At 41.6% G+C, this 16,345-nt stretch overlaps 2 protein-coding genes across 4 annotated transcripts in view; one reads left to right on the top strand and one right to left on the bottom strand.

The window, feature by feature from the left end:
• The first annotated feature begins 637 nt into the window (after positions 1–637).
• Positions 638–4,657, top strand: LOC132392256 (secreted phosphoprotein 24-like). The gene is made up of 8 exons (XM_059966090.1): positions 638–1,008; positions 1,156–1,259; positions 1,961–2,089; positions 2,438–2,569; positions 2,676–2,720; positions 3,313–3,357; positions 3,963–3,995; positions 4,109–4,657. Exons 1-8 carry the CDS (start codon positions 957–959, stop codon positions 4,139–4,141), a joined length of 573 nt encoding a protein of 190 aa, XP_059822073.1. The 5' UTR covers positions 638–956; the 3' UTR covers positions 4,142–4,657.
• Positions 4,658–13,065: 8,408 nt separating this feature from the next.
• Positions 13,066–16,345, bottom strand: part of nme9 (NME/NM23 family member 9) — a 69,967-nt gene continuing 66,687 nt past the window's right edge. For all 3 annotated transcript variants that reach the window (XM_059967081.1, XM_059967082.1, XM_059967083.1), the window contains one exon: positions 13,066–15,575. In XM_059967081.1, the coding sequence (XP_059823064.1) occupies positions 15,466–15,575 (110 nt within the window). In that variant the 3' untranslated portion in view covers positions 13,066–15,465. The remainder of the gene's footprint in view (positions 15,576–16,345) is intronic.

Genomic DNA, 16,345 nt, shown 5'->3' with positions numbered 1-16,345 from the left:
CACAAGATAACAATGCAGCAAAATGACTGTGCTATGGGGGGCTAACAGGACTGAGTAAGATACTCGTCAGATGACTCATGTAATGTATGCAAATCATGATATCAAATTCAAGTCAAGCATTCTGAATAGATCTTTGGGAAAAAGCACATCTTGAGACCAGGATCCAAAGAGGTCCCACGTTTCTTGTTGAACAATGGAAACTGAAGACGCAAGAATTGCTCAGCAGGCCAAGCAACATCTGTGGAAGGAGAAGCAATTAATATTACAGTTCAAAGATCCTTCACTGCAATTAGCGGTCTTTCAGTTGGTTGAGCTCAATATCAACAGCCAATCATTAATTGCAGTTTCATTCCTGAAGAACGGTGACAGGTCAGCCATCGTCGCTGATGAACTAAACCCAGCAGAATGGAGTTAGCACAGGGGAGGGGAACACAGAGAAAGTGCGGAAAATTCAAATGGAAATAAATGAAATTTGTTTTGCACCTCATCCACGTGATGGTTTACAGACAAGTCTTTGATACTGCCACAGGACAGGAGTTAAATATTTTTCCAGCATGTTTTTTTATGCAAAAATAATTCAAATAACGTGCTCAACTCCTCACTGAAAAATTCCAGAAGTTCATCCCAGTGGAGAGAGTGTCACTATGTACACATGGCAAATGATTATTTCTGCTCTTTAGTTTATTTATTATTACATAATCTGAGAAATAAGACCCTTTCCCACTAAAACTAAACATGTTGATAAAATTCGGAGGAAGCTTTGCCCATAATTAGAGCCCACCTTTCATCTGATTCCTGTGCCCACGGTCAGCGAGCTGGGCAAACAGCAGTCAGTGTTTAAACGTGGTGGAGATGCAAGATATAAAGGCTGAAGGCAGTGAGCTGAAGACAGATCAAGAGAGAGGAGCAGATCCTTCACTCTGAGAAACCAGCCAGCTGAACTCACACCAGGCAGAATGAAATCCTTTCTGCTTGCCATCGCTGCCGTGCAGATCCTCCACTGCTCAGGTAGGTACTAGAGAGAGCAGTGAACTGTTGGCAATAATCTTCAGTCTGTTTTATTTTAGCCATGTGTAAGAAGATTCTACTGTTGGAATGTCTTTTTTTACAACTTTCCCTCTCTCTCTCTCTCTTTCTCTCTGTCTGTCTCTGCAGGAGTGCCACACACCAAGGAAGCTCTGAGAGCCTCAGTAATAAAGCTGAATGAAATCACCGAGATCCCCAACCTCTGTGGTATCTCCAGGACAGGAGTGATAGATGTAAGTGTACAATGTTTTGTTGCATAAAGTCTGCAAAAATATCGGTGATCTCTGATAAACTGGTTATTAAGTATAATCTATACATACTACATTATGCACACACAAAGCTGGCTGATTCCCAGTTTGAGAATCTCTAATCTAAATCACTGCTTGATTTCAGAGATTTGGATTGGAGGAAGGATTTCAGATATTTTCAGGATTAGTGCTTCATTTCCTCTAAATTATTTCCAGATTTGAATAGTGTGTCTCCTACTTATAAACTTTTATCAATAATTAAATGTTCCAGCATATTGAATATCTTCTCTAAGGTTCATCATGTTCATTCAGTAATTGGACAACATTAAGTGTCTTGACCATGTAGGCTGATAATTCTGAATTTATAAGTGGAGTTATCTTTTCAGTCATAGAGCCATGGAGTCAAAGAGTATGTTCAACCTTTTATTTGGTCTAGTCCCATCATCCTGCACCTGGATCATAGCTTTCCATACCCCTCCTATCCATGTACTTAATCTTAAATACTGATATGGAACCTGTATCTATCACATCCACTGGGAACTTACTGCGCACCCTAGGCGAGGGGATGCCCCCTCTGGTTCCCTTTAAACATTTAAATAAAACCTGTGACATTTTGAGCTCTACATGACCAAAGTAAGATCATCTGATACAGCAATACATCAGTAAACTGCTTTCCTTTGTTTTAGGTTTATCGCACTGGCAAGTTGACATACAATGTGGATTTAACGTTCTATGTGACAGAAACCATCTGCTCAAAAAATTCTGGATGGGAGTTTGATGACTCTGTCTGCTTTTTCCATCCCAAACAATATGCTGTAAGTACTGAATTATGTTGTAGCATTGAAACCCCTATATGCCACTAACTATCTAATTGAAGAATGGATGCTAATGTTTCACCTTGAAAGGATGATAATACCTTACTTGTATCAAATTAAAGCCATACATACTCAGCTACAGCAAAGGAAATACAAAGAGGTTTCAATGATATCAAAATACCTTTGAGTTAGTTCTAGTAGTAGTGCAATCTCTCGAGTCGTGTACATGATTCTCCTAAGGGATGTCTATTGATGGGAATTCAGGTAGCTGTAGAGCACAATTCTGCCCCCTTCTGCCAAGGGAGTCAATTCTATGCTTACATAAATCAATATTCTTAATTTTGACAGGAGAGAGGTTTTTGCAGAAGCCACGTGGAATATTTTGCTGATAAAGTGGTTTATGTTGATGTGGAGTGTGATGGGTTGAAGACAGTTGACAGCGAAAGTTACTCATTAGAATCAAGTGAAATCAGTTTTGAGGTAACCACAGTTATACAATTCAAAACATTCTCATACTTGAGATTAATTATAAAATGTCCCAATATTACACTGTGCTAAAGATGTAAATATTCATCTTTTAAAACAGGACGAATCCAAATCCAAAGAGACATCACTGGATGAAGCATCAAATGTGAGTATTGACTGGACATTTAATAACTTTCTTGTATATCTTGATTGTGAGCAATAAAATCTCAAGTTCTTAGTCCCTGAGTGGAATGTAAGAAGGCAATTTCTTTCAGTTCAAAGCACAGGAGGAAAGAGATTCCAATGTTTGATTCCTAAATGAATGTGAGGTTGTGAGGATGGGGCTGGGGTTAGTTTCCAACCATTTCCAAAGATTGTTGAATTGACTCCAACACTGATTTTCCACTGAAGGCAAAGTGAATTGACCACCAACAGGACATAATAATTGCAAATGATGACATCTAGAGAGCAGCCTTGATGCAATCTCTTTAATGGACCTTCTCTTAATGGAAGATCATGAAGGACCAGTTCTAGAAGCATGTCCACATAATTGGTTTGACCTTTGAACCCAGGGCAGTGTTGATCACCTACTATACAATTCCACATATTTGGTGAGGAAATTCTCTGCTGCAAAACTGAGCTACTGAATCACAGATAACATCCATAATTGACAATTAATATTTTAAATATTTTAATTTGCTAATAGGTCTTTATTTACTATTGAGCCCTGCACTAAATACGTCAATATTTTCATGCAGGCATATAGCAAGTCAGAAGAAACATCATTGCAAGAATCCTCGAATGTAAGTTTATTTGGGAAAATTTTACGTGCTGTTTCTGAATTGCAAACATGATCCACTCTAGGTTAATCTGTCAGGATAAAGTCTGAAAATCAACAAAAGGAGGGGAAGGATACTGATACTCAAATGTTTTTTGGGGGTTTGCCATTCTTTAAAGAAGGTTATTGAGTTGACTAATGAGCTTCATGAAAAACATTCACTTTCCTCCTACAAAGGTCATAGTATCAAAAACTAGGACATTTTTGCTTACATTTATATTCTCCTAATTTAATAGATACCAGTTATCAGCTCTTCAGGATTGTAGGATTCAATACCATCAAGACCTATAGATAGAACACCTCAATTCCATTAGTTCATTCACTGACCACGCAGCCCCCTTGTATCAGGGCTGCTTTGATCCATGCTGCACTGCAGACCAAAGAAGTGGCTGGAGGCTTTTCAACAACAACAATTAAATTTCGGTTGTGCCATTTTGACTTTTGCCACTTCCTACAGTTATGATTTGATGGCATTTAAATGTTTTAATATTTATTGCATATTTTAGGTGATGCCAAAAATTAGGATTATTTCCAAATTATTAAAGATGTAACACTTATGTTTTAAAATAGGTGAAAAGCAAGGAAACGGAATCATCTTCAAATGTAAGTATGAAGTTGGACTGTGTTGATTAAGTTGTCATCACAAACACGCACTAAAGCCGTATTCAGTACTCTCCAACTGCAGATATTAATTTTGTTAATTCCATTTATTTCAGGAAAGCACTGTGGATTCAAGAGCTTGGTATTAAACATAAAAGTAACTCCTGGGAGCCAAAGCTCAGTGTGAACACAAGAAAACCTCATTCAGAATAAAAAATGCTGTTATCAACTCTATATGTACATGTAAAAGGAGCACTTGAGGTTCCTGACTCTAATTTTCTACTGTAACTGCAAGATACCATTGATTGTAGATGTTTTGTACTTTCATGTTTTATTCTCTTGTATTGTGTTATCATTTTGTATACTGTGGATCAAAATGAAGTGTAAATTTTTGTGGTATTCTGTACAGCTGTTGTCCATTCTACTCTGGATTTAATAGCCAATGCCTGCTTATTAACCTCGGCTTTGTACTGCCACCCTATTTTCTGACAAGGTTATCTATTTCACCACCGAGCAGGTCTATTGGTTTACTACTGAGCAGATCATTGATCTGGCCAGTTTAGACTTGTTGTATTGTACTGCAATTACATATTCTTGGCTTTTAGACCAGAAACCCTATAACTGTATTGTTTTTGCAGACATGTATAGGTATATCTTTTTTTTTCCTGAAAACAGATGAATAAATTACTTTGAACAAATATGTTTTGTGACTTATTCTCTTTTGTTACCTTGTTTTTATTTGTGGTATAACTTTTTTTGACTAAAATTACGTTGGACAACATTAACCACCAGAAGTACCTCCAGCTCAGTTCAGTAACTATCTTTTCTTACTTTGACTGTACACAGTATTATGGGAGCACGTACATCATTCCTGTCTATCAGTCAGCCATACTTTCCACTCCATGATAGATAAGAGCGAATGATTCAATTATATTTAATTCCATATGGTTGTTCCCTGCTTCTTTAAGAGAATTGAATGTGCCTGTCTCAAATAGTAGGAGTTTTGTGAGCGAGGTAAGGCTGTATTGAAAGTAAGGAACTGGTTTGTCTTACTTATTTTTTTTGTCCTCGGTACTTTCTTATTTCCAATTGCAAATTTAAAAAAGAAATTGTACATGCTGGAGAGGCTGAAATAAACAAAGCAAATGCTAGGAACACAATGGAGAGTCTGAATCCAAAATATCAATAGCTTATTCCCCTTCATAGATGCTGCCTGATCTACTTTGACCTGAAACATTGACTCTGTTTTTCTTTTCAATGGTCTTGTCAGATCTGCATTTCCTTTTCTCTACATGAATGCAAATACATGTGGAATAACTCCCAATGGTTGGAGGAGTAGAAAAGAATATTTTTACAAAAGTAAGGTTCAATATAAGACTGGCTGCAGATTCTTAAAGCAAGAGATCAGTCACTTAGACAGAGCCAGCTCGTCCCACACTGACTACATCTGCTCCTATTTCCTGTGCTCTCAATGAAACTTATTGGTCTGATGCCAAGGTAACACAATAACTTTCTCCCAGACCTCTATCACTGTAAGTAGGATGTTTTGCAAACAAGATAACATTGTGGAGTTTCCTCGGCCTATAGAGATGCCATAACCTCTGTTTTGGCACTTCACATCCAGGATGCCTCAAGCTGGATATTGAAAGAGGAAACTGTTCCCCACCCCAGCCTGTTTGTGGGAAACAGCCAATTCTACTGCTGATGGTCATATTGTCATTACTACTACTGACAGTCACTATGGGTAAGTTACTCATGGTTTGTACACAAACATCAAGAATTAACCAAACAGAGTCAGTAGTTGTCTATCAGATAAGTAGAAAGGATGTTTACTTTGAGATCCACAACTAAACAAAGTAAATTTATTATCAAAATACATATGTCACCATATACAACTCTGAGGCTCATTTTTTGCAGGCGTTCACAGTAATTACAAGAAACATGATAGAGTCAACGGAAGACCAGACCCAGCAGGATGAACAATCGATCAATGTGCAAAAGACAAGCTGTGCAAATACAAAGAAAAAAAGTAATAATAATAATAGTGGTAAATAAATAAGCAATAAACATCGAGAATATGAGATGAAGAGTCTTTGAATGTGAATCCATTGTTTGTGAGAACATTTCAGTAATGGGACAATTGAAGCTGAGTGAAGTTATCCCCTTTGGTACAATAGCCTGATGGTTGAGGGGTAATAACTGTTCTTGAACCCGGTGGTGTGGGTTCTGAAGCTCCCGTACCTTCTTCCTGATAGCAGCAATGAGAAGCGAGCTAGATGGCAGACACCGTTTTCCTGCACCAGCATTTCTTGTACAAACATAGATATGCTCAATGGTGGGGAAGACTTTACCCATGATGGACTGTGCCGTATGCTTAAACTGCAAATGCTGTTAATCTGGTGAAGGTCCTGATGAAGGGTCTCGTCCCAAAGAGTCAACTGTTTTCTCTTTTCCACAAATACTGCCTGACCTTGTGTGTGTGTGTGTGTGTGTGTGTGTGTGTGTGTGTGTGTGTGTGTGTGTGTGTGTGTGTGTGTGTGTGTGTGTGTGTGTGTGTGTGTGTGTTTTTCCATTCAAGGGCATTTGTGTTTACGTACTAGGATGGGATGCAAACAGTCAATGTACTTTCCACTATACATCTTTAGAAGTTTGTCCAAGTTTTAGATGACATGCCAAATCTTCATAAACTTCTAAGTAAAGGCACTCCCATGATTTCTTCATGATTACACTTACATGCTGATCCCAGGACATATCCTTTGAAATGTTAAGACCAAGGAATTTAGAGTTGCTGACTCTCTCCACCTCTGATCCCCCGATAAGGACTGGCTCATGGACCTCCAGTTTCCTCTCCTGAAGTCAATAATCAGCTCTTTGGTCTTGTTGACATTGAGTGAGAGGTTGTTGTGGCTCCACTCAGCCAGATTTTCCATTTCCCTCCTATATGCTGATTTGTCACCATCTTTGATTCGGCCAACAACAGTGGTGTCGTTAGCAAACTTAATGGCACCGGAGCTGTGCTTAGCCTCACAGTCATAAGTATAAATCAAGTAGAGCAGGGGACGGGCATACAGCCTTATGGTGCAGCTGTGCTGATGGAGATCGTGGTGGACATATTGTTAATTGTATTTGCCAACAGTGACTTCCAATAAGAGGAGGAAAGGTTTTCAAGAAACCAACATTGCATTTCAGAAAGCTATTGAATCATCATTGTGCATCTCATTAACATTAAGTCTGTGGAATATCTTTCCTGGAATATTATCATGCTTCAGAATATATGTAATGCTTGATGCTGATCAACCTAAGATTGGTCCCAGTATCACGGTCTGCTTGAATTTCATTGCAACCATAACCTCACTAAATTGCTTCTCCATCTGAAACATAATCAAGGGAAATAACCTTCTTTTTGATTTTCTCGCTCATGCTTTTTTCTATTTCTGTTGTGTTGTTGCTAATGAGTCAGAGATGTGGTGGAAAAGCAAAACACTGCAGTTCTTGGAAATCTGAAACCAGAACAGAACATTCTGAAAACACACTGCAGGTCAAGTAGAGTCGTGGACAGCAAAACAGAGTTAATGTTTTAGGTCAATGTGCTTTCAGAACTAGTATTTCTTTTCCCAAGGACACTGGCTGACTTACTGATCATTTCCAGCATTTTCTGTTTCAACTTCAGAGTTGCTTCTGTTGCGTCTGTAGCCCCCTCCTTTGTGAGAATCACAAGATCATCGGTGGGTTGGGTCAAGGGGCTCAGGAAATGAGAATGGGACATGCAAAATGCCTCGTTTCCCTGGCGATGTAAAGCTGCGGGACATGGCTATTGTTTCCGGAAGACCAAGTTGTGTATTGAGTACTGTACTATTCATTGAAGCCCCTCAGGGGACGACCAGAGTGGGCTGGTTGAGGGAATGCATCATCCCAACCTGACTGACATCTGAGACCCCGTGAGTAAGGATAGAAGAGGGTCTGGGGAACAACCCCTTCAGACACACCAGAAGAAACTTTAAGCGACCAAGTAACAGCAGGAAGTCATCTGAAGGAAGCCACGTGCGTTCGATTCCGTGGCTGGAATTGGTTGCTGGAACCACGGAAAACAGCTTTTAGCTAACAACAGGGAAGCCCGCTCCCCTGACTCAACGGATCAGCATCTTAAAGGACCTGGGGCAAGTTCAAACCGCATCACTTTTAAACTCAACAACGCTGCAGCTTGAAAGAACTGATAGTGACTGTTATCTTTCCATCAGACAATACATTAACCCCTAGACAACGATAAAGCTATTTCTTATTGGTTATTATTATACCCGCGCTTAGATTTAGTATTGACGACGTATATTATCTGTATGTTTGCATTAATCTTATTTTTGTGCCCCTTTATCAATAAATGCTTTTAAAAATAGTACCATCAGACTTCAACGGACCTCTCTATCTTTGCTGGTAAGTGATCCAGTTACGGGATTTTGTAACAAAGTTGGGGTTCTCGTCTCGAGATTTGACACCAAATTGGGAGGCCAGTGAATCGGGATTGTAAGTCCAAAACTTGGATCTGGTTACGTGGGTAGCCAGACGGGAAACCAGCAAAGACGGACGTGGGTGAATTTATAGAAAACCCAACTCTGGAGGCGCTGGAGGCAGCCTCTAAATCGGACTTGATAAAATTGGCGAAGGAGTTAAGCCTCGCAGCGGTGAGGTTGTCAATGAAAAAGTAGGAGGTGTGAAGGGCAATAACTCAGTATTATATTGGGAAGAATGTGTTTACAGCTGAGGTATTGGAAAATATCCCTGAAAAGGTACCAGCTAGTGGGACGGCTCAGTTAGAGTTGGAGAAATTAAATTTGGAACATGCACTTCAGTTAAAGCAGCTGGAGGCAGCTGAGAGAGAGAGAGAGAGAGAGAGAGAGAGAGAGAGAGAGAGAGAGAGAGAGAGAGAGAGCAAGAGAGGGAAAGGGCCGAGAGAGAGAGGGAAAGGGCCAAGAGAGGGAGAGGGAGAGAGAGGGAAAGGGCCGAGAGAGAGAAAGAGAGGGAGCATGCGCTCCAGCTGAAGGAGTTAGAGGTGAAACAAGAGCATGAAATGAAGTTAAAACAGCTGGAAGCAGCAGAGAAAGAGAAACAGAGGAAACATGACTTGGAGATGGAGAAGTTACGGCAGGAGCCACGAGTTCCGGGATCAGACCGAGAGGAGCGGTTCAATGTTAGTCGAGAGTTCAGGTTAGTAACCCTGTTTGAGGAGACGGATGTTGATAGTTATTTCTTGCTTTTTGAAAAGGTTGCAGTGAATCAGAAGTGGCCCAGAGGTCAGTGGGTGGCGTTGTTACAAAGTGTGTTAACGGGGAAGGCACAGCGGGCATATACAGCGTTGACCATGGAGGAGGGAGAGGAGGAGAGTTATGACAAAGTAAAGGCGGCCATTCTCCAGGGTTATGAGTTAGTACCTGAAGCATATAGACAAAAGTTCAGAAATTTAAGGAAAGGGTGGAATCAGACGCATACCGAGTTTGCCTGTGAGAAGGGTGTGCTCTTGGACCGGTGGTGCACAGCAGAGATAGTGGGAGAGGATTATGGGCGTCTCAGGAAGTTAATTCTGATTGAGGAATTTAAAGGTTGTGTTTCAGAGGATATCCGGATGTATTTGAATGAGAAGCTGCATAAGTCCATCTCGGAATTTGCTACATTCACAGATGAATATGCCCTAACCCACAAGACCAAGTTTTCCTCGAATAGAAGTTCCCAGAGAGATCGTGGGAATGATCGAGAAAGCCCGCCGGCTGAGGCAGAGGTCCCGCCGTAAGCTAGTGGTAAGGTTGAGGGGGAAAGGCCAGACAGCCAGAGATTTCCGTGCTTGACCTGTTCTAATTGTGGAAAGGGGTGGCATATTGCATCTCGGGGCTTTGCTCCGAGGAAAGAGACAGGAAAAGGGAAAGCAGCCGTCCCTATCAGATGTGCCGTGGTAATCAGTAAATCGACAAGAGAGCCCAGGGTAGACAGAGTACGAGAAGGGGCTGAGACTTGTCTGTCACGCAGAACTGTGTCTGTGAGGGAGGGGGACACACCAGTTCCCATACGGATCTGGAGAGACACGGGGGCTGAGCTGTCGTTGATCAGCAGTAAGGTACTAGAGTTTGGTCGCAAGATGAGGATGGTAGCTGTAAAGGGAATAAGTAAAGGAACAGAAATGGTGGCTTTACATAAGGTCATTATGGATTGTGAGTAGGTATCTGGACCAGTTGAAATAGGGGTGTGATCAGAATTCCCGAGAACTGACGCGGACGTCCTTCTTGGTAATGATTTAGCAGGTGGTAAGGTTTGGTCGGCAATGCTGCCGACCCGCCGACCGACGAGTGCGGTGGCTCCGCCCCTAGAGTCCCAGATCTATCCCGCATGCTCGGTCACTCGCAGCCTGCTGAGAGAGGCAGCTGAGAATGAGAGCATTTTAAATCCGGCCAGTTTTGATTTGGCCGAGACGTTTCTACTGACCCTGTACCACGAGGGTTTAGAGGGTGGTAAAACAAAGACTAGTAAAGTGGAAGAGGGTAAGGGAGCAGAGGTAGATCTGCCCTTAGCGAGGAGAAAGGCCCTAGAGACAGAAAATAAAGATGAGGAACTGATAGAGCAGTTAAGAGATCCAGAGTTGGACAGGGATGATCTGTCTGGTTTGGCAGAACTGTTTGAAGAAGTTGAAAATTCTAAAGGTGTTCCCGATAATGAAATGAGGACAGCCCTAGATGAAAAGGATGCCATTACCTCGTAGAAGTCTGCTGGGTTAGCAGATGAGGTTGTTTCAGCCCGCGGGGTTGAGTTTACTTCGGAAGGGAGTTGCCCAGTAAGTACCTGGGAGGATCGGGGAAATGTAGAATTTGAAAAGGGTACGGGTATTGAAAGCCTGGAAGAGGCCAATATCCCATTTGAGTGGGTCCAAGATGGGGATGCACGTGGTACTGAACCTAGTAACGGAGCTCAGAAAAAGTCTGAGGTATTTGATTCAGTGGAACGAGATGGCCGTCCTGGTGGGTCAGATAGACTTGGTTCAGTGAAGAAAGAGTTAACCTTGGTAATAGTGGAAAGTGAGAGTTCCCAGGTGTGTGTGCTCGAAGGTGTGCTGAAAGTTAATGCGGAGTTCACAAATGGGGAGATAAATATTATCGTTGAAGGAAACGGGAAATCTGTAGTTCCCAAATCGAATGAAGAAATTTTAAACCCTGCCGATCGCTTACCGATTCAGCCGGAAGGTGACGGGGGCCCATACGCTATTATTATTCCAAAATGTGGTGCGAAGAGGCAGAATTCGAAATGCTGTTTGAACAAAGAGGGATCGCTGGTATTGAGACCCAATAGCCTCAGGGGTCCTGAAGAGAAAACTAGCAACTTAAGTAAAATTAAGGAATTGGGTGGAAATTCGGGAAATGGGCTAAGTTTGGAACACATTGTTGATAAAATAACTCCTCTGGAAGGAGCGGACGAAAGCCGATTTCGCCAGGGTGCGCCAACTCCCCACGTGGGAAGTACCCGAAAAAGAGGCGACGGTTAATGGGGACGCCATTTTTAAATAGCAAAGCCGGTTGTACGGGATTTCGACACAGCCTGTGAATAATAAGGACAACCCCCTTGAAGCCTGCCTGTTCAGTTTGAAAACAACCAAAAGATTTGTAGTTCCATCAACTGTTGTAGATGCACGGAAGCTGAGATCACACCTCCTTAGAGTTGTTGCTGAAGGAAAGAAATAAAAATAGGCGGTTATTAAATTGAAGTCTGATGCTACAAGACTTTAGTACGGTACACGATGTTAAGATATTGAAGAAAGTGACACTGTAATCGTTAATTGTTTAGATACTGAATTGAATGCATCACTGTATTACTCTGTAGAAAAAAAACTTTGGTGTTATGTTAGATTCTAACACTCTGAGACTCTGTATTCGTATTTTTCTGATGGTAAAAAACGCCTTGAAGAAAGGGGGTGTTATGTCCGTAGCCCCCTCCTTTGTGAGAATCACAAGATCATCAGTGGGTTGGGTCAAGGGGCTCAGGAAAGGAGAATGGGACGTGCAAAATGCCTCATTTCCCTGGTGATGTAAAGCTGGACGTGGCTATTGTCTCCGGAAGACCAAGTTGTGTATTGAGTACTGTACTATTCATTGAAGCCCCTCAGGGGATGACCAGAGTGGGCTGGTTGAGGGAATGCATCATCCCAACCTGACTGACATCTGAGACCCCGTGAGGAAGTATAAAAGAGGGTCTGGGGAACAACCCCTTTAGACACACCAGAAGAAATGTTAAGCGACCACGTACCAGCAGGAAGTCATCTGAAGGAAGCCATGTGCGTTCGATTCCGTGGCTGGAATCGGTGGCTGGAACCACGGGAAAACAGCTTTTAGCTAACAACGGGGAAGCCCGCTCCCCTGACTCAATGGATCGGCATCTTAAAGGACCTGGGGCAAGTTTAAACCGCATCACTTTTAAACCCAACAACGCTGCAGCTTGAAAGAACTGATAGTGACTGTTATCTTTCCATTGGACAATACATTAACCCCTAGACAACAATAGAGCTATTTCTTATTGGTTATTATTATACCCGCGCTTAGATTTAGTATTGACGATGTATATTATCTGTATGTTTGCTTTAATCTTATTTTTGTGCCCTTTATCAATAAATACTTTTAAAAATAGTACCATCAGACTTCAACGGACCTCTCTATCTTTGCTGGTAATTGATCCAGTTACGGGAATTCGTAACACTTCATAAAGTCATACAGTGTGGAAAAAGGCTTTTCAGCCCAACTCTTCCATGCTGACCAAAACTCACACCTAAACTAGTCCCACTTGCTCATATTTGGCCCATGTCCCTCTGAAGTTTAAACCTCCAGAGTCTAAAACTTTCCTACCCATGTATCTACCTAAGTGCTTTTTAAATGTTATTTATGTGATAGAATCCTATTCATACAAATAAAAGTAAGTACCATCACACATCCTGAGAAATTATAGCAGTGGACTCGGAAAGGCTGAGAGAAATTCTTGGCCCCATCAGTTTACTTATGGTCCTAGGTCAGACCAAAATGCTATACTATGGGAGTCAATTTTTAGAGCAGGGTAATGTTTATTTTCCAAGATCCATTAAGTAATGGGGGAACATCTCAGCTCAAGTACACTGTACTGCTAGATTGAGATAACTTTATGATAAAACAACACGTATTACAAATATCATTAGCACACATTATCATCTGCAACATTTCTTTATAGATCATATTTAAGTTGTAATTCAGTCTTTACACTTGAAAATTTCCTTCTGGTAAATCACGACACTCAGTGATGTAAACGACCAGAGTAAGGAGACAGTGATTTCCACATCCTTAGTTAAATCCGATGTGCATGCATGTATGTCCCATCAATGACTAGTTAGCTGCAGTAGCGTGGATTGTTTAGGCACCTTGTTTTGTGCGGTAGGCAGCCCAATAGCTTAGCGGTTAGAGCAATTGCTTTACAATGCCAGTAATCACCAATCTGGGTTTGATTCCCACCACTGTAAGAAATTTGTATCTTCTCTTCATGACCACATGGGTTTTCCCTGAGTACTCCAGTTTCCTCTCACATTCCAAAAGATATATGGGTTAGGGTTAGTGAGTTCTGGGCATGCTAATTTGGCACCAGACGCGAGGTGACATTTGCGGGCTGCCCTCAGAACACTCCTCGGACTCTGTTGGTCATTGACGCATTTCACTTTGAGTCAATGTACATGTGACAAATAAAACTATTTAATCTTTTGATATAAAGACCTCAGCAAGGTTTCCAAGGGGCCTTACTGCAATGTCTATAGGATGCTGACAGAGATTTGACAGGGTTAATGCTCCTTGAAATGTGAAAGAATCAAATTGAATCATATTTAAAATTTAGTATGATCAATAAGGCTGCTAATTCTACCAAATTTGTAGCGTAGTGGATAGAAGACAAGATTGTGTAGGGTTACAAAAGGATGTAGATCAACTGGGAAAGTGGGCCAAGGAATAGCTAGTGAAGCTTAACACAGACAAGCGTGATCTTGGGAAGTTAATCTAAGCCAGGACTTACACAGTAAGTGCATGGCTCATAAGGGCGTTGTACAACAAAGTGGAGTACGAGTATATAGTTCCCTGAAAATGGCAACACAGATGGTGAAGAAGACAATGCTTTCATTATCAGCACATTAGATACAGTCATGGGTGCTGTGATAGGCCTATAGAGGACTTTGGCAGGACTGCATTTGGAGTATTCTGTGTAGTTCCAGCTAATAGGAAGAATATCAAGTTAGAGACAACACAGAAAAGATTGACAAGAATGTTGCTAGGACTGAACAGCTTGACAAATGGATAGGCTGGAGCCTGTTTTCCCTGGAATTTAGGAAGCTGGGATTGATTATGCAGAGATACAGTATACCAACCCACAAGGGGCATAAATAAGGTGGGCGATTACAATCTTTTCTTCAGGGTAAGAGTGTTTAAAATTAGACAGCACAGGTTTAAAGTGAGAGGATGTGTCTGTGGAAAAAGCTACTAGAAATGCTAGTGAGAGGTACATTTACAGCTTTTAAAAGATATTTAGACAGGTAAGTACATAAAAATGAACATGGGCAAATGGGGGCAAATTGCATTTGCTTAGATGGATACTTTGACCAGCAGAAAATTAATTGGGAATAAGAGCCTGTTTCCATGATATACGACTCTGACTATGACTCTAAGACTAGAATACAATAAAACAGAGTTCTTCAAGAGGCTGAGTGGTTTTGATGCACTGGAAAGAGAAAATCTATTCCTTCTGATGACTAGTTTAATAACCAGTGGTCATAAACATAGAAGTAAAATTGACAAAATTTCAATGATTAGTGCCAATAATGTTAAGTAGGACAACTTCATGTGACTTTAAAAAAATTAAGGCATGGTAGTCATTTATTTATTTAGTGTTACAGCACGGAGTCGGCCCTACCAGTCCTTCAATCCGCCAACGCCCCAGTAAGCTCGCAACCCTGATGAACCTTAACCTAATCACAACACAATTTACAATGACCAACTAACGGCCTTTGGACTGTGGGAGGAAACCGGAGCACCCGAGGAAAACCCATGCTTTCTACAGGGACTACTCCCAGAACAGCATCGGAATTGAGCACTGTCTCGCTGAATGGGCCGAGCTGTCATACTATTGTGCTAAACCTACTGATATATCAAGTTTTCAGTCCTCAGTGAATCACCCTTTATCAAATAAAGCTGGATTGTTAATATCAGAATCAGATTTAAAAGGAAAACAATGTTATGAATGATTAATGATAGATGTTGTTCTGTGAGGAATCAGATGAAGAAAAATACCTCCAAGAGACTGCATTTTCATATATGTATTTTTTTGGTGTTAAGGTGCTTTTTTTCAGTATCAGACTGCCATAGTCAGTCTGAGCTGTTGAAGAGCTGCATTGCACTGTTTGTAATGGGGTCATATGTGCAGCCCCAGCCAATGCCTTCTCCGCTGATTATGCAGAATCGCTGATGGAATTATTTCCTTCTGCATTTTCCTTCTCCTCCTCTGTAGGTCCATCTGGAGAGCTTGTCTTCAGGTGCTCAGCGTAAGCAACATCAGGAGCTGTAAAATTGATAGTGCAAAGGCTGTTTTAATCCCATCGTAAAATGGTCTTATGGTATTGGTGTTGTTTTATAATTGTCACACGCTGTACACCAAGATGCAGTGAACACCACAAGCCACGTTCGTCAGTAGAGCAGTAAACCGCTGATATACATGACCCGTGATGGTGTAAACCTCGTTTATGTGGTTGGGTAGTGGAGTTAAAGTTTTCATGACCATTCTGATCTTTCTTCCATTACAGAGATAAGTTCATAAACACAAGAGATCCTGCAGTTGCTAGAAATCCAGAGTAACACAGACAAAATGCTGGAGAAACTCAGCAGGTCAATTGGGGGAGTAAACAGTTGGCATTTCAGGCTGAGGCACTTCACCAGGACTGGAAAGGAAGAAGCTAGAGGTGGGGGTGGGGTGGGACGTAGTGCATCCTAGAAGGTGATGAGGGAAGTCAGGCGGGGAGGAGGGGAGGCGAAGTGAGGGGGGGTTGAAGAACCTGGGAGGTGATATGTGGAAAAGGTAAAGGGTTGAAGAAGGAGGAAACTGATTGGAGAGGAGAGTGGGCCATGGAAGGGAAGGAGGAGGGGCACCAGGGAGAGGTGATAGACAGGTGAGAAGAGGAGGTAAGAGGGGCATCAGAGTGGGGAATGGAAGAAGAGGGTAGAAGGAGGGGGAAAATTTACTGGAAGTTAGAAAAATTGACATTCATACCATCAGATTGGAGGCTACCCTGTGGGAATATGAGGTGTTGCTCCTCTAACCTGTGGCCTCATCGT

Source organism: Hypanus sabinus, chromosome 4 (genome assembly GCF_030144855.1).
Source record: "Hypanus sabinus isolate sHypSab1 chromosome 4, sHypSab1.hap1, whole genome shotgun sequence".
Lineage (NCBI taxonomy): Eukaryota > Metazoa > Chordata > Chondrichthyes > Myliobatiformes > Dasyatidae > Hypanus > Hypanus sabinus.
The sequence above is the reverse complement of the archived record's forward strand: the minus strand, read 5'-3'. Positions and strand labels throughout refer to the sequence as shown.

Excerpts from the sequence above, each read along its gene's own strand:
- LOC132392256 (XM_059966090.1), top strand. The coding sequence starts at position 957 with ATGAAATCCTTTCTGCTTGCCATCGCTGCCGTGCAGATCCTCCACTGC. Across the intron at positions 2,721-3,312 it reads CACTGGATGAAGCATCAAAT|GCATATAGCAAGTCAGAAGA; the intron begins GTGAGTATTGAC and ends ATTTTCATGCAG. Across the intron at positions 3,996-4,108 it reads AAACGGAATCATCTTCAAAT|GAAAGCACTGTGGATTCAAG; the intron begins GTAAGTATGAAG and ends CATTTATTTCAG.